The sequence below is a fragment of the Myotis yumanensis genome, unplaced genomic scaffold (genome assembly GCF_028538775.1).
Source record: "Myotis yumanensis isolate MYYU_CA2020_CCGP unplaced genomic scaffold, mMyoYum1.0.hap1 SCAF_41, whole genome shotgun sequence".
In the NCBI taxonomy this organism is placed as follows: Eukaryota; Metazoa; Chordata; class Mammalia; order Chiroptera; family Vespertilionidae; genus Myotis; species Myotis yumanensis.
In genome coordinates, this window is record NW_027223792.1 from 337,285 (window position 1) to 355,592 (window position 18,308).

An 18,308-nucleotide genomic window follows, 5' to 3' on the forward strand; every position below is an offset into this window, starting at 1 on the left:
TATAGAAGCCGCTAGAGCACCTGGCTAGAGCCTGGCTGGGCTGCTGATCCACTGAACGCTGTCTCGGTGTCATTTCTTCTTCACTGACTCGTCCACACCCTTGGGAACCCCTGGGCCTGGACCCCAACATCTGGTGCCCGTACAGGAACAGCTCCGGCTCCCCACGGGAAGTGAAGGACCGGCGTGCCTCCGCACAGGCTTGATCCGAGGCTAATTCAGGGCCGCCATGGCCGACAAAATCCACAAGTCACTGGACGACATCATTAGGCTGGAGCGGAGCCAGCGGAGCGGCCATGGCTGGTGCCGCAGCCATGGCGGGGGCAGTGGCAGGGGCAGGGACCGAGGCTGGGACCGAGGCCGGGCTGGCTCCCAGGGAGGCCGAGGTGGCAGAGTGCAGGCCGCCGCACCAGAGAGCCACGGCGGCGGGTCGTTCCGGAACAGGGCGGCCCTCGGCCGAGGCAGGAACCGGCCGGTGCCCTACAGCAGGCCATGTCCACTTCCTGAGGAGTGGCAACACGACGACTTCCGCAGGGCCTTCTGCATGGGAGCTGGCATGATGACCTGGGGGAAGCTGCTGTTGTCCAACCTGGACTTCGGAGTGTCCTTGTGCACCTTCTGGAGCCCTCTCAAGGAATGAGATAGTTCTTGCAGCAAGAAAGTCAGCTTTAAGGTTAGGAATGATAGGGGGTGGCCTGCTAAATATGATAGGATAGTCACCAAATCCCGGCCAGTTTCCATGCTTCCTTTCTACCTGCCCTGAACTCTGGGGTCTATAAGCACGATGTAATTTCCAATTTGCCCCAATAGCCCTGGTTACTACCTGCGTTACTTGGGCCCTTTTTGGCAGAGGAGCAACCAGGCCTCTTTCAAGGGAGATCCTAGAAGGAGATATCAGCCCCTCCTTTGCTAGCAGCAACAGGTACCAAACCCTTTCAGTACATTTGAGCAGCTTCATTCCCACACATCTTTACAGATTCCAGGGTCCATTGTGTTACTTTTATCAGCAAGCCAAATGACACTGGCCCGTATTATCTAATTCAGCACAGGCAGAGGGAAGGGCCCATTAAATCTTTGCCTTGAGGAACTGTGAGCCCCACCCTAAGATGTCCCAATTAGACTAGGAAAGCCACTAATACCTTTTAAATTTACCCCAGAATTCCAAAATCCCAACCCAGCACAGAATATCACATAGCAAATCAAAGTTCCCAGCAAACAAACAGACAGAGATGTTTACAAACATCAAATATACATTTGCACTTACACCTTTTCAGTGAACAAGTATCTTTACAGTCTTGGGCTCTTGAGCAGATAAAAGGTACACCACCCCCAGGTCCCCTGATGGGGGCCTGACAGGAACAGATGTGGAGGCCTTTCTTTCCCACATCACAGGACAGGATTCTTGACCTATGTCTCATTCAATATTACTGTCAAGCGGCTCTGGAAAACCAAATTTGAGCCTTGCAAAGCAGGTTCTGGCCTACCTGGTTTTTACAGATGCTACAGGCAGGAGGGACTATCTCCTTCCTCCATTAAGAAAAGCTTTCTTAATTAACAAAGGACCATTTTTTCCCTTGTAAAAACTGTTCTTTATTATGGAAATGCAAATCCTGCTGCTAGAACTAGCTAGCATATATTTTTTCCAAGGTTAAATGATTAGTATTGTGATGTATCCTCCACATCTGCAAGGAGATTCCAGCTCAAAACTTTATCCAAAATCGATTGGTGCACATGTTAGGTTTTAGCCAGCTTTTCTCCTTACATGTGCACAGAAATCCCAGAAGCATTTACTTGGGAAGGGGGTGACCTGTTTTCACAGATCATTACTCAGATGCCCACATTACCTAAATCCTGGAGCCACACAAAGGAGGGGAGAAGGCAGGCCCCCTCCCTCCACACTCACATACTTTCACCAGACATTCATTCAGAGTTTAAACAATAACAACTTCCCAACTCCTGACGGAGCTCTACAGCCTCCCCCAATCTCCTTGAAATGATCAATCACAATACCCAAAGGAGCAGTCCAATTCTATCCCATAACATCCGTTCAGTAAGCCCACAGGGAAAAAAAACACAAAAACACAGAAAACTAAGAGGGCCCGAAAATACAGCCTTCCAACTCCATGGAAGTGAAACCAAAACAATCTTCCAACTCCATGGAAGCAAAAACCGAAAACGATGGCTGCATGCCAACCAGTGGCTGCACACCAACCAGCGGGAGCGACCAGCCTGTCTCAGATTGAGGGGGTTCCTACAGACCTTCCCGACTCCACAGAAGCAAAACTACACCCCTCCAGATGGAGGGTCCAAGCGTCCCCCAAATCCTCCCGCCCTTGATTCCCCTGTGCGTCTACTTAGATTATTGCAGGCGATTGCAGATTTCAGAAGTGAGCTCACACAGGACAGATACAAAACACAGAATGACACAGACACCTACCACTGTCAGTCAGGCCCTCTGGACTGGGGGTCCCTTGATGGTGTTGGGGATCGCGATGAGCCCCCAAATGTTATGCCCAGATTTCAAGATCCCCAACAGACCAACAGGGAGCCAGCCAAGTCTGATGCAAAAGCAGAGAGTCCTTTATTATTATTACAGACCCGGGTCTGGCTCCCAGCTTCTTCCCACGTAACAAGAAGGGGGAGAGCCTTCATGAGAAAAAAAAAAACAGGGTTTTAATAGCGGGTGGAGTGAGGGGACTGTGGGCCCTGCAGATTGGCCAGGCGCAAGCTGGGTCTAGTTACATAGGATGCGGTAATTTTTATGGCCCGCACATCCCTCAATTGTCATTGGTGAGTTTAAATAAATTCCTGGCGTGGCCAGCAGAGGCCTGGGCTTCCTGGAAGAAGGGGTCTGAGCACATGGCTACTGCCCCAACATGGAGGATATGGGGTAAGATGGAGGGCATAGCCCTCACCCTTTCACTCCTACCTGTGCTGAAAGTCATGGATGCTGGGTAGGGTGTGGAGGTTGTGGGCCACAAAAGAGAAGAAAGAAAAGAGGAGGGCGGGCATGTGGAGAAAAAATCCATGAGGAAGGAGGTACTTGATGCACTGGGCTCCATGGGCTGGATGCTCTCCGATGATGCTTCCCGCTTGCACGCTGGATGTGGTATGTATGTCTGTATGTATGTATTCAGATGACATTTTCTTGAGTTGTCCACTCGAATACCTGAATGTTTTTGTTGTTGTTGTTTTTTGTTTAGTTCCATACAAAAATTCCTGTTTATTCATATTTGATTTATTCATTTTTCATTTTATTTTAAAACCCGTATGGTTTTATGAACCGGTGTCTCCCCAATAATTTCAATGAGAGAGAGAGAGAGAGAGAGAGAGAGAGAGAGAGAGAGAGAGAAGATGCCAGGATCTGATCCTTGAGTACTGCCTCATTTAGGTTTCAGCTCCCAGGCGGCAAAAATTTTTTGTGCCCTAACTGGTTTGGCTCAGTGAATGGAGCATTGGCCTTCGGACTGGGGGGGTGGGGTGGGGAGAGGGGCAGGGGCGGGTGTGTGTGTGTGTGTGTGTGTGTGTGCCCCAGGTTTGATTCCGGTCAAGGGCATGTACCTTGATTTCGGGCACATCCCCAGTAGGAGGTGTGCAGCTAGCTGATCGATGTTTCTCTGGCGGATGTTTCTCTCTATCCCTCTCCCTTCCTCTCTGTAAACATCAATAAAATATTTAATAGAATGTTTTTGTTATGTCTTCCGGGAAGGGATAAAGGGAGAAAGTGAGGCAGAAGCTGGGACGTCTTGGGCCTGCGGGGTGTGTGAGTGTGGGGTGGGTGGGTGGGTGGTGGTGGTGGTGTGTGACTTAGAGGAAGTCTTTCACTTTCGAATGGCCCGGCAAGACACCACCCGTCCCCCCGCCCTTTTGCCTCTCGGCACCCCCTCGATGCTCTTAGCTGAGTGTCCCACAGGGCCCGAAGCGTTTACTTTGAAAAAGAGTGTTCAAAGCAGTCCCGAGCTGCCTTGATACCACAGCTAGGAATAATGGAATAGGACCAAGGTTCTATTTTGTTGGTTTTCGGAAGTGAGGCCATGATTAAGAGGGACGGCCAGGGGCATTCGTATTGTGCCACTGGAGGTGAAATTCTTGGACTGGTGTAAGTCGGACCAGAGCGAAAGCATTTGCCAAGAATGTTTTCATTAATCAAGAACGAAAGATGGAGGTGCGAAGACGATCAGATACCGTTGTAGTTCCGACCATAAACGATGCCAACTGGGTTATTCCCGCGACCCGCTGGGCAGCTTCTGGGAAACCAACGTCTTTGGGTTCCGGGGGGAGTATGGTTGCAAAGCTTAAACTTAAAGGAATTGACAGAAGGGCACCACCAGGAGTGTAGCCTGAGGCTTAATTTGACTCAACCTGGGGAAACCTCACCCGGCCCTGACACAGACAGGATTGACAGATTGAGAGTTCTTTCTTGATTCTGTGGGTGGTGGTGCATGGCTGTTCTTAGTTGGTGGAGCGATTTGTCTGGTTAATTCCGATAACAAATGAGACTCTGGCATGCTAGCTAACTAGTTACTCAACCCCAACTTAGATGAGTCGCCCAATTTAGAGGGACAAGTGGCGTTCAGCCATCCGAGATTGAGCAATTACAGGTCTGTGATGCCTTTAGATGTCCAGGGCTGCACAGCGCTACACTGACTGGCTCAGTGTGCGCCTACCCTATGACCACAGGCGCGGGTAACCTGTTGAACCCCATTCGTGATGGGGATCGGGGATTGCAATTGTTCCCCATGAATGAGGAATTCCCAGTAAGTGCGGGTCATAAGCTTGGGTTGATTAAGTCCCTGCCCTTTGTACACACCACCCGTCGCTACTACCGATTGGATGGTTTAGTGAGGCCCTCGGATGAGCCCCGCCGGGGTGGGCCCATGGCCCTGGTGGATTGCTGAGAAGGCGGTCGAACTTAACTATCTAGAGGAAGTAAAATTCTAACAAGGTTTCCATAGGTGAACCTGTGGAAGGATCATTAACGGGAAAGGGGCGACAGAGCCCAAGTCCTTCTGCATTCGGTTGGTCGGGTCAGTTTCCTCTGGCTTACCCCCCATGGTTTTTGCGGTGTGGTCCGGGTTGGGGCGGCAACTGCTGCCGCCTTGCCCCCACTGTTCGCTAGAGAAGGAGCAAGCGGGGACTAGGAGGGGGCCTCGGGGTGCCCCCGTTGCCCACACCTGCCACCTTGTGGTTCATTGTTGCCCTCACCCCCGGCCGCAAGAAGACAAGGGCACGCGTTGTGGGCGCCCCCCCCCCCCACCCCAAACCTTGTGTCTCGGGAACTGGGCCGCGGTGGCCCCTTCCCACGCCTGCCCTGGACACGGGTCATCCTGTCCTTCCAGTCAGGAGCACAACCATCTGCCCCGCGCCTCTCCTCCGCCGTCCACCGCCCCGCACATTCCGAGTGTTCTGCCTCCCCTCTCCCCACAAGCCTCGCCCCATGCCCCAGCCTGCACCCTGCTTCCCGTCGCAGCTCCTAGCCCCAAAGTGGTGAGGGGCCTGGGCCACGGGTGCAGGGACGGGACGCGGTGGTGGAGGGAGAGAAGGGGGGAACGGCCCCAGGACGCCTGTTGAGGTGTGTTGCGCGGGGTTTCCAGGCTTAGAGTCTGCCAGGTGGTGAAAATGAAGGTGGTTGGTCGGCGCTGAAGGGGCGTGGGGGGGGGGGGGGGATGGTGCCCGTTGCCGGGTCAGCAGGAGGCCCCGTCATGGGAAGGCAGCGCCGGGGACTCTGTGCCCTACGCCTGTGCAGGTTGTGGGAACCATTGGGTTGAGGGGTCGAGGCCTCGGGGGTGAAGGCGCCTGTTGGAACGCGGTTCCCCACCCCGTCCGCTCTGACCTTTTGCTTCCCCCTTTCCAGGTACCTATCGCTTCTCGGCGCGGAGGTTTAAAGACCCTTGGGGGTCGCCCATCCTCCTTGGGTTGCGGGTTTCCGGCCCGTGGGGAGGGCCAGGCAGGAAGGTCCCCACACCCTTTTCTACCCCTTTCCCTTCCCTACCCCCGGGAGTCTGTGGGGCGTCCGAGCACGCCCCTTTGGGGCCATTGCTTCGGACCACCCCAAGGTCATACCTTCCCGACCTGCAGAGTCTGGTCTTGTTTGTCTCGCGCTTAGACGGCTGCCTGAGGCGCCCCCGCTCACAACCAGTGGGATGTGGGGGTGGAGGGGGAGAAGAGAAAGTTGCCATGCCAGGGAGCGAAAACCAAAAACCAAAACGTTACGACTCTTAGTGATGGATCACTTTGCTTGTATGTCGATGAAGAATGCAGCTAGCTTCGAGGATTCATGTGAATTGCAGGACACATTGATCATCGACAGTTTGAACGCACTTTCGGGCCAGGGTTCCTCCCGGGGCTACGCCTGAATGAGTATCCCTTGCCGATCAATCATGCCCCGGGGTGTCGTGCGCCCCCGAGTGTGTGCGCGGCTGGAGGTTTCCTTGCAGGGCCCGTTCCTGGGCCCTCCGTCCCCCTAAATGTAGACGACGGTGTCTGTGCCCCCCTTGAGAAACGGGCGAGGCCCCGAGGCCACGGTTTTCCCTCTCAGGAGCTTCCTCGCGCCCCACGGTGCCAACGGGAAAAGAGGAAGGTGGTCATGGGGCCCATTGTGGTGACGGTGTCCCCTTCTCTGCTCCGGCCCTGCCTGGGTTGTGGCTCGAACCAAGGCCGAGTCATGCGTGGGGTCGCTCCCTGGGGTCTCACGAGCAACTTGATTTGTGACTCCTGGCATCTGGACTCTCAGGGGATTCCTCTCTGTTCTTATAACCCACCTATTTGGTGGCAAAGGGACATGGCGACTCTAGGAAATGAATAGGATGCCTTCCTTCAGATGTGCCCTATGACGTCGGTTTTTCAAAACCATTGAAGCCAAGGAGGTCAGTTGTACTGTAGGTGTGATCAGAATCTCAGCTGAGCGTCAAATCTCAGCCACAGGCCCGAGCCACCCGGCAAAAAGCCACAGTGAATCTCCTAGAAGCGGGTTACTCGGCAGAAATCACGGTGCACGACATTGTGCTCCATGTGTGTATATCCACGGCCACTCAGGCAAACTGTTGGATTTCCATTGTGTGATGGCATCTGAGAGAACCCCTCTTCTCCCCCCGCCCCGTCCTCCCTCCTGCCACAGACACACCCACACACCTGCCTTTTTGCAGACAGCGCCCCCGGCTGGATCTTCCCCCACCCCTGGGGTCTATGCACACCTGGGAGGTCCAGACACCTGGCTCTGTCTTCTCCAGAGGAGGCTGAGGGAAGAGGTGGGGGTGGGGGGGTGGGGAGGAGGCTTGCATTGGCGCTCCAGGACCAGTAGAGGGCGCCACTGGCCCACTGAAGCGATTCTGGGGCTTGGGGATGGCTTGGGAGATGGGGCAGGTGCCCAAGAAGGCCACAGAGCTCCATCTCCAGGCCTTGCGGAGAGGCATCGCCATTTTCTGGGTTGAAGAGGGGACAATACCTATTTAGACAGGCTCCGGTGGGCCTGGGACAATCCACAAGGAATAAAGCCACAGTAAATCTCCTAGGCGTGCGTCACTCAGCAGATATCTTGTTAGTGGACCTGGTACTCCCGTGTGTGTGGGGGGGGGGGGGGAGGAGGACTAGGTGTGTGGGTGTGGGTGTGCGTTTGGGAGTGTGTGTGTGTGTGTGTGCGCGTGGGCGCGCGGGAGTGCGTCTGTGCGTGTACATCTGCAGTCACGCACGGACACTTCTGGCATTGAATGGTCCGTCAGCATCCATGAGCACCCTTCAGCCCCTGCCTTCTCAAAGACATAGCCCCCTGCACGTCCTTCCTGCCTAGGGTCTAACCAGAACTGGGGAAGTCCAGTCACCTGGCTCTGCCTTCTCCAGAGGAGGCTGCAGGAGAGGGCATTTGCATTGACGCTTCTCAACCAGCAGAGGGCGGGACGGGCTCTCAGGCCCCGCCTAGGCTGGGCCATCTGTTGCACTTCCAACCCCCCGCCCCCCTCCCATCCATACCTCCACTCCCTCTCAGGATGGATGGTCCGGCTCGGCTCAGAGACCATGTCCGCGCTAGGCCACATGGGCTTACAGAAGCCTCTGCCCATTGAAAGGCTGGATGAATATCATTTCTAAGGAGGATTTCCTGTGGGGTTTTTCTGTTTGTTTGTTTGTTTTATTGGTTTATTATTGTTATTATTATTATTTTGGTTTTTTGGGGTGATTTTTTTAGGAGGGTTTTTTTCTTTTTGTACGCTTTTTTTGTTTCTGTGGGGTTTTTTTTGTTTGTTTTTGTTTTTTCTTCTGCTTTTATATATGGGATGATGTGGAAGGAGCCAGAATGTTCCACTGTTCACCCAATTTGTTGGCAAATATCTCTATATTTCCCGTCACAGGTTTGTCTCGGCGAGCACCAGGGCCTTCATTTCCTTTCGGTACAGCATCATGATTTTCCTTATCTTCACCCTCACCCGTTTTTATGTCTTCAGAAGGAGGTGGTGATTCCTTTGCTAATTTTAGTACCATGTGTTCAAGATATTCTGGACCGGGTCTTGGCGAGATCTCTCCCCTGAAAACTTCCTCGGTGAACATGGTCGACGACCAAGACAAAAAGCCTAGGACTGAGAAGCTTGGCAGAGTAGACCCTGCATTTCTTTATAGCCCCGGAGCGTTGTGGGAGGAGCCAAATCAGCTGCCCGCCCACTCCACCAATCAGCTGCCCCCAGGACTGAAAGCATCAGCGGTTGGGAGTCAAGTTTCAGGTGGGGGCGCACATGCCCCAAGCTAGGCCCCGCAGGACACGCCCCTTCAGGTGGCATTCACCCATAGGACCGAAAGGAAAGGTTCTGCTGAACGTGGCTGTGCCTGGCAGTCATTCCTTGAAGGGAATGGGCCGGGAGCGGGTGGGGTGTGTGTGTGGGTGGGTGGCGGCCGGGGGTAGACTAGAGACGCAGACACACTGAATGAAGCTAGCCTTGGAGGTCATGGGAGGCAGAGGCTGAAGTTGATGTGTATAAAATGTGTATGGTTTTGTATATTAGCGAGCCCCTTGCTTGTCCTTCCCCGCTCAGGTCAAGTCCAGGCACCTGGCTCTGGCTGCAGGAGGGTGGCTTGCATTGGCGCTTCTCGGCCAGCACAGGGCGGGAAGGGCTCTTTGGTCCGGACACAGGCTCTGCCTTCCCCAGAGGAGGTTACCCAAGGGGGTGCGGGTGTGGGGTGGGGAGGAGGCTTGCATTGGCGCTCCAGGACCAGTAGAGGGTGCCGCTGGCCCGCCGAAGTGATTCCTGAGCTTGGGGAGGACTTGGCAGATGGGGCAGGTGCCCAAGGAGGCCCGCAGGGCTCCATCTCCACATCTCCTGGGGCGGCATCACTGTTTTATGGGTTGAAGAGGCGACAATACATATTTAGACAGGCTCAGGTGAGCCCGGGACAAGCCACAAGGAAAAAAGCCACAGTAAATCTTCTAGACGAGGGTCACTCATTACAAATCTTGATAGTGGAACTTGTGCTCCTGTGTGTGTGTGTGTGTGTGTGTGTGTGTGTGTGTGTGTGTGTGTTTTGGAGGTGGGGGAGGGGGGTTTGGTGAGTAGGTGTGGGTGTGGGTGTGGGTGTGGTTTTCGGTGTGCGTGTCTGTGTGTGTACACCCTTCAGCCCCTGCCTTCTCATAGACAGCGCGGCCCCTGCTTGTCCTTCCCTGGTCGGGTCAAGTGCAGGCACCCGGCTCTGCCTTCCCCAGAGGTGGCTGCAAGAGAGTGGCTTGCAGTGGCGCTTCTCGACCGGCAAAGGGCGAGACGGGCTCTTCGGCCCGTCTTGGGTTGGGCCCTGTGGTCGAACCCCCACCCACCTTCCTCTCTGGATGGATGCTCAGGCCCCTGCCCAGAGACCAAGTCTGGGCTGGGTCACATGGGCTTGCAAATCATCTGCACCTTGAAAGGCTGGATCAATGTCATTTGTAAGGAGTTGATTTTTTGTTTGTTTGTTTGTTTGTTTGTTTTTAAGGAGGGTTATTTTTAAGGAGTTTTTGAATTTTTTTAAATGAGTTTATTTTTGAAACGAAGTTTTTAATTAAATGAGCTATTTTTTTATTTTTTAGGAGTTTTTATTTTATTTTATTTTATTTTAAAAGGAGGGTTTTTGGTTTTTGTAACGAGGTCAGAAGGTCAAATCTTCAAAGTGCATGCAAGCTGTTCCTCCCAGGGGGCCTGGACTTCATGTGCAACAGCATCTCCAAGAAGACCGGCTGGGATGGTGCCTCCACATTCTGGAAGTTGTTCTGGACTCTGCCAAACAGCATGAAGTATTTTGCCCCCATCCAGATGAACCCAAAGTGGTTCTCATCGAACAAGATGAAGACTCCAGAACGGCATGTGGCGCAGACGAACGTAGCTGAGGTAACATTAGTAGCTTCCACGCCATAGAAACATATCCTGCAGGTTCGGGGGTAATTCTGGTCTCTTGAGCCCACGCCCTCAGGCAGAACAAAAGAAACAGGCTGCTCCTCCGAAGCTGCAGCCCTGGACTCCCAGACGCTGGGCTTTCCTCCGTCCCGTCTTCTTGCTGCTACTGCTGCTGCTCCGGGATCATCTGCTCGTCAATCTCCTGGACCACGCTGGAGAGCTCGTTGAAGTTGCGGAAGATCTCGCCATCTGGCTGGTGGATGCGGCGCATGAGGGGGATCTCTAACTTAGTGTTCATGGCCTGTCCCGTGATGTGGGTGACCCTGGCATACTTCCCATGGAAGCTGAGCATGACAATCTTTAGGCTTTCGTGATAGTATACGCATTGGAAGAGGCCTGGCCTAATGAGGTCTTCCGCATGGCTCAGCGGGAGGTAGACTCGGCAGTAGGTCAGGCGGTTATAAAGCAGAAAGTCCTCCACCAACAGCATTCGCCCCCATTCTCCCCTAAGCTGCGATGGTGAATCCTTTTGGTGGTCTCTCTTGACACACTGGATGCTGAATCTGTCCTTTTGAATCTGCAGGTGGCGTTTGTGGAAAAAGCTGTAGGGGTTGTCCATGTAGGACTCCACCGAGGCTGATTTCCTCTCCATCAGGAGAATTCTAAAGCAGGGCTCAAACTGCACTGGGTCATTCACATGGGTGTTAAAGGAAGGCCTGCATGTCCAAGCAGCAATGCATAAGCCATCCACCACTACACTCAGCAGTGTTCTATAGCAATGATCTAGCTGCGTCAATCCCAAAATGTGTCTGTATGGGAAGATCTTGGCGTAGACCTCTCAATAAGACATACTGATCATCGCCTGGTTCTGCGAGTTTTCACAAACGCCATACTCCTCCCGGCAGCACTGTCTCCAGATGCTGTCAGTGCGCAGGATGTGGCGGAATTTGGTGCAGGCCTGGGCCAGGCTGGCCAGGTCGGTGCCGGGGAGCAAGGCGAAGTTGTCCACCAGCATCTCCACAGGCAGGTCCTGCAGCGAGCAGTGCGGGGGCGGCATGGGGCTCGCCATTCCTCCATTCCTGCACAGAAGGGGGCGGCCGCAGCCACCTCGAGGTGCTTCTCTGCCGGGGCCTGCTTGCCATCGGCCTCTGCCTTCTCAGCTGGGTTCTGGCACTCCTGAAGACAGCGCTTGCCCTTGGCCTCTGAATCTAGGCTGGGCCCTGGCACTCCTGATCACAGGGAAATCCCAGAGAAGAGCCCAAGCTGCAGAGGCAAGCGCATTCCTCCATGCCTCCAGGCTTAACAGCCATCATAGCCTGGGCCACTAAGCCTCCGCAGGGTTTTAAGCTGGCTCGCTCCGCCCTAGATTCCAGCCACGCCCTCCACAGCCTAGCCACGCCCCCTCAGAAAGGAGTCAATTGTAGGACTTTAAACTCATACCCATTAACTGTTGCCTTCCTGTCCTCCAGCCCTAGCCCCAGGCAGTCGCTAATCTGCTTTCTGCAGGGAGATGCCTCCAGGGATATTGCTATGGGAGGGTTGTGGGGGACACATTTCACAGAAATGCAGTAAAAAACAAACAAACAAACAGAAAAAACGAATGCAATGTCAGAAATGGAGGTCAGAAGGCTATGGAGAATGGAAATAGGCAGCCTGGACTATGTCCAAGATGCGGGAGAGGAAAGCATTGGGTAAATGAATGTTACTCATGGACTGATGTTAATGATAATTCAATACCCTATAGGCGGGGAAATTTCAAGAGGGGCCAGCCCCAGCCCCACCCAACAGTAGGGGTCATATCTTTGACACCACTTCAGCCTTTCCAGGCGGCTTGGTCCCAAAGCCAACCATCGGAGACCTTTACCTTACCACCCTGGGAAGCTCAGGAATGGACCTCTATCCTACCTCCAGATGTGTACTAACACCTGAAATGGGGCCTCAGGACATTACTACGGGAGTGCATGGTCCCCTTCTTGCAGGCAAGATGGGACTAATTTTAGGGAGAAGCAGTTTAACATTAAAAGGATTTCAAGTTCTCCCTGGGGTAACAGACCAGGACTATACTGAAGAAACTAAAGTAATACCACAAATAATCAATACTGTAATTCAGGTATTACCAGGAACAAAAATGGCACAAATTTTCCTTCTGCTGTATTATGTAGAAGGGCGGCCTTTAACCGGTCGACCCCGTGGTGCAGTGGGGTTTGGATCCAATGACGCTGTATACTGGGCAAGAATAGTTAAGCAAGTCGGCCTGAATTAGAACTAAAAATTAATAGGAAGCCTTTTAAAGGGATTATAGACACCGGAGCTGATGTATCAGTCATTGCCTTTAGACACTGTCCTCAGGCTTGGCCCTTAAATCCCGCAGCTTCTGAATTGCACGGAGTAGGGCATATTACTCAATCTCTACAGAGTGCTCAACTCCTTCGATGGGAAGATCCAGATGGAAATACAGGTTATTTTAAACCTTATGTATTGCAATATTTACCTGTCAATATATGGGGTCGAGAGATGTTAGAACAAATGGAAGTTTTAAAAACAAGTCCTAGTTCTATTGCTACTTCTGGTCAAGAATTTCACCCCCAAAAGAGGCAGGGAAAGAAGCAGCAAGAAAGGCTTTTGTCTATCCCAATGTCTGTTAAAAGGGAGAGGCATGAATTGGGTTACCAGGATTTTCAACAGGGGCCTTGATCATTTCTCTGATCCAGCTTACAGCAGCTAAAATTACCTTGCTTACAGATACCCCTATCTGGTTTGATCAATGGCCCCTATTAGGAGAAAAATTAAAAGCTGCACAAGAATTGGTTCAAGTACAACTTGAGGCAGGGCATATTGAACCCACTTACAGTCCATGGAACACACCCATATTTGTGATAAAGAAGAAGTCTGGTGAATGGAGACTATTGCAACACCTGAGGGCAGTTAATAAGACCATGGAGATGATGGGATCCCTTCAGTCAGGGTTAATATCCCCCACAGGTATCCCATTGCAATATCATTTATTGGTATTAGATCTAAAAGACTGTTTTTTGGGTTTTTTTTTTTTACTATTCCTCTTCACCCTGAGGATAGCAAAAAATTTGCATTTAATGTTCCTACAATAAATTTCAATGGACCCATGAAAAGGTATCAGTGGAAAATATTGCCTCAAGGCATGCTAATAGACCTACCTTATGTCAGGATTTTGTGGCTGCTGCCATACATTCTATAAGGGAAAAATATCCTGAGGCTTATATTATTCATTATAAGGATGATATTCTCTTAGCTCATAAACATGAGATGCTCTTAAATACCATTTATATAGATTTGCAGGATTCCTTGTGCTGTGCTGGATTATGCATAGCACCTGAAAAGGTTGAAAGAACATTTCCTTTTTTTTTACCTTGGTAGCATTATTGAAGGACAAAAAATAAGACCTCAGAAAACTCAAATTCGGACTGACACTTTACTTAAATGACTTCCAAAAATTATTAGGAGACATTAATTGGGTTCGACCTGTTTTAAAACCAACTACATCCGACATATGCCCTTTATTTCATGTACTCAGGGGCGATCCATCCTCAACAGCCCCACGCTGTTTGACAGAGAAAGCCAGGACAGCCCTACATAAAGTCGAGGGTGCCTTAAATTCGGCACAGCTTACTAGAATTGATTACTCCCTTCCTTTACAAGTTTTAATTTTTCCCACTATACATACATCCACTGGGGTTATTTGGCAAGATGCTAGAGTCATTGAATGGCTACACCTGGCTCATTCTCCAACTAAGGTATTCACTCCCTTTCATGATTCAGTGTCGCAGTTGATTGCTCGAGGCCATCTTGGATTGGGCCAGTTGGTGGGCTGAGACCCTGAGCCATACAGCAAGACTGGCTCTGGCAATGGTCAACAAGTTGGCAAGTTTCAGTTGCTAATTACTGTGGACAGATTGATAGCCACTATCCAGCAAATAAAATTTTACAATTTTTTTCAGTTACTATCTTCATCTTCCCAATGATAATAACATCACAACCTATACCTCAAGCATTAACCATTTTTACAGATGGATCTAGTTCTCTAAAAGCTGGATATTACTGCAACAGAGGTGCCAAGGTCTGTCAAACCCCTTCTGTTTCAGCACAATGGGTAGAAATACAAGCCCTTGTCTATGCTTTGATAGATTTTGCTACAGAGCCTATCAACTGGTATAGTGATAGTGCCTATGTGGTAAGTATGGCCAAAATTATAGAGACAGCTAATATAGGGCATACTAATTCAGAAGGACTTTTTAATTTATTTTTCAGCCTTCAAAAAGTCACTAGAGAACGACAATTTCCCTGCTTTATTGGCCATATTCGGTCTCATTCAGGTCTCCCTGGTCCGTTAGCTATGGCTATGAGGCTATTGATCGCCTCCTTGCTGTGGTGCAGGAGAAGACGCCATTTTCTCTTGCACAGCCCTCCCATGCTTTGCATAATCAAAATGCTGCCCTGTGTAAACAATTCCGTATTTCTCGGGAGCAAGCTCATCAAATTCTTAAGCAGTGTGATCAGTGTATAAATCATTGCCCTGTACAATCATTAGGGGTTAATCCTAGGAGTCTTAACCTAATCAAATCTGGCAAATGAATGTCACCCATGCTCCAGAATTTGGTACACAGAGATGGGCACATGTTACCATAGGTACCTGATCTCGCTTTATTTTTGCGACTCCCCAAACAGGAGAAAGTGCCAAGCATGTAATAAATCATTGCTTAGCCGCCTTTGTGGTGCTAGGTTCTCCCTTAGAGCTGAAAACAGACAATGGACCCGCATAAGCTAGTTCCACTTTTCAGCAGTTTTGTCAACAGTATCAAATTTGTCATAAAACTGGTATTACTTATGACCCTCAAGGGCAAGCAGTAGTGGAAAGAGCCAATCCTACTTTTAAAATGCAATTACTAAAAATAAAGGGGGGAGGAGACGGATGTTATGTGTCACCTCAAAATAAACTCAGTCATGCTATATATGTCTTAATCTTTTTGAATTTTGATGCAGAGGGTCGTCCAGCAGCTGAAAGGAATCAGACCTCCAGCACAATAGCCTCCTCCAGGTTAGCCCGGTGGAAAGACTTACAAACTGGACGATGCTTAGGACCAGATCCAGTAATGATGTGGGGAAGAGGTTGTGTTTGTGTCTTTTCAGAAGGAGCAGTGCAGCCAATTTGGGTGCCAGAATGGTACGTGCGGCACCACAATGGACTCAGAGAAGCTCCTTGTCCCTCCGTTCAAGGGACTGAGAGTTGCCCCGATGACAGCAAAGAGGAATAAAAAGAAAACAAAGGCTACACTAGGGGCTGAGGTGCCAACATGGGGTCAGTTGAAGAAGCTAAAACTGAAGCCCAGCAAATAGCAGAAAAACAAGGAGTGGAAGCTACTCCTTCAGCCATGTTTATGGCTATGTTAGCATTGGTTAGCTGCCAGTCTTCTATAAAATCTTGTGCAGCCAAAACCGAGGACTAAGTTTGGTTTTGCTATATTTATTGGTTTAAAAAATAAGTTGTAGAAATGATGAGATCAACAGAAAAGTAAGCAGTTGAAAATAAGCCATAGAAATAGAGAGTAGGAAATAAGTTGTAGGAATGTAGAAACCAGCGGAGGGTTGCAACGCAGGAAGGTTTAGGCAGGGGCAGCCAAGCCGACCTATAAGTGGGGCCTTGACTTACAAGTTTAATTCTTTTGGGAGACCATGCTCGTTAAGGAGCTCATTAACTCAAATTACTCTGTCAACTCAAAGCAAAAAAACCTGCGAGAGACATCTGGTATCTCAAAGAACTCCTTAGTCGGGACACTGGTAAGTCAAGGCCTCACTGTAGCTCATAGTTAGAGGTAGAGAAATAAGTAAGAAAAAAAAAGTGGTAGAAATAAAGTAACAATAAAAGAAAGTAGAAATAGAGAAATAAGTGGTAGAAAATAAGCGGTAAGAAAATAATTAGGAAATACAAAATAAAGTGGCAATCTCCTAGGTTTTGTTTAAGCTACTGTAAAGCAGAAGATGGCTGTGGTTGATGCTGTTTAAGGAAGTAAATTTGTTTTAGAATTAGATTGCAAGCTCTTGCAGCAGCTGCATTGTTTCTAGGCTTTGGTTATCTTTGCATGTGTGAACTGATAGCTCCCTGGGACTTTGGGTCTGTGTGAGATGCCAGACTCAGAGTGGGAAGTCTCCAGCTCTGCAGGATTGAGGGTTTCTCCTTTCCATGCAGCTGCAGATAAAGAAAGAGGCTGAGAAGGGACCAGACTTCCACCTGCGTGGACAGGGATGATTTCACTGGGACTGGTACAGACTCAGTGTCGAGGTCAACCATCCAAACAGACTGACCAGGGGACTGGTTTTGCATCAAGGACATCTTTGCATCAGCGTCATCTTACTACGCTAGTGACAGTTATATCAGCATGGAGTCAGCTCAACGAGATGGCAACTGAGGCCAAGCAGATGTTAGAAAAGCAAGTGGAAGCTATGTTAGCATTGTTGAACTGTCAGTTTTCCGTAAAATCTTGTGGAGCTAAATCTAAGGACTTTGAGTAAGATATCCTGAAAAAGTTAACATGTTTGTAGTTTGATTTTCATTGGGATTGCTTTGTTAGTAGCCAGAATTTTGTTCTCTTGTTAACTTTACTGTTTATGGTTTTGTTAACAGCCAGGGGTTTGTTTTGATGTTTTGATGATGCTGAATAATTTGTTTAGAGTTTTTGGATAGTGTAAATGGGCATGTTTAAAAACAAAAGTAAAGGGGGATATGTGGGGCGCGGCTACAGTGTTTTGGCCATGTTCAAGCCTCAGACTAATGAAAGGACAGGGTCCTCTCATTGCCACGTGCAAGTCCCAGCTGGAGGGCAGGGCCCTCCCAGCAAAATCATAGCCAACAGCTGTGGTTGTCAGATTGAACCTATAGTGCAAACACGTGGCCCCATGTGCCTTGTGCTAGAGTTCATGTGCATATAGTTGAGTATGGTTGAAACTCAGGAGAATGCTGTAAACAGCTTGATCACGCCCCTAATTTACCTCATGGCATCTGCTATAAAATAAAGACCGGGCTTGTGGGCATGGTCGTTGTCTCCTCACCAGGGAGGCAGCGACCCACCGAGACCCAGCTATCATTCTCTTATCTGTCTTTTCTCAATACTTTCACCACCCCCCCATTCGGGATCACCCTTGGCCGTGCTGGTATAGCACAGGAGATAACAAAGGAAGGTGCTATCAACACTGAAAGTGAGATACCAAAGCAAATGAGGCCATGTCACTCCTCTGCTTAAACTCTCTCACCAGTAGCCATCACCAACAGGATACAGCTGCTTCCCGCAGGCACACCACCCCGTCTGTATGTATCACCTTAGCTTCATCTCTGCCTGCCTGTCACACAGCCACTATATATGACAGGCATCTTTCCATGCCTTCCCTGCCTGTCTGTACCCACTGCTCTCTCCTGCTTCCATCCCACCTAAGTTATAGCCCCCCCCTCAAGACTTACCTTGGCCACACCTTAATTAAGCTTTTCTTGTCCTATTCATCCAGTGTGACTATTAAACACTTTGTAGTTTCAAAGCAGTCATTAACATAAGTATAAATTATTTGCAAATTTATATCACCAAAGGCAAGAAAAGCGGCTCGATCCCCTTCTACATGCTGAGTGCTCACCCAGCACGGGGACACAGCAGACTCCACAAGTTTGGGTGAAAGCTAGAGTACCCATGTTAACACAGTGCATGGATTCCTAAGCAGGTTAGCAGTCCTGCCCCCAGTACTGAAAGAGGCCCTTGGGATGTCGCATTTGTAAGTCTGGGAGAAGGAAGATCTTTGGAAGAATCCAATGCTGACCTGGGCCACCTTTAGTTGGATAGACAGCACCAACTGGGAAGATGGGAGAAGGCCTTAAGGTTCACCAATTTCAGAAGTTTGCCTGGTCTGCCACATCATCAGTAATTTTTTCAAGTTGGCTGTAATATCACATTG

At 50.1% G+C, this 18,308-nt stretch overlaps 1 protein-coding gene and 1 pseudogene across 1 annotated transcript in view; both read left to right on the forward strand.

Annotated features, from left to right (window-relative positions):
* The first annotated feature begins 226 nt into the window (after window positions 1-226).
* The window catches only part of LOC139000911 (THO complex subunit 4-like), a 37,472-nt gene continuing 19,390 nt past the window's right edge, over window positions 227-18,308 (forward strand). The window contains 1 exon segment of the mRNA XM_070402861.1: window positions 227-468. Within this exon segment, the coding sequence (XP_070258962.1) occupies window positions 227-468 (242 nt within the window).
* Window positions 6,211-6,363, forward strand: LOC139000916 (5.8S ribosomal RNA; annotated as a pseudogene).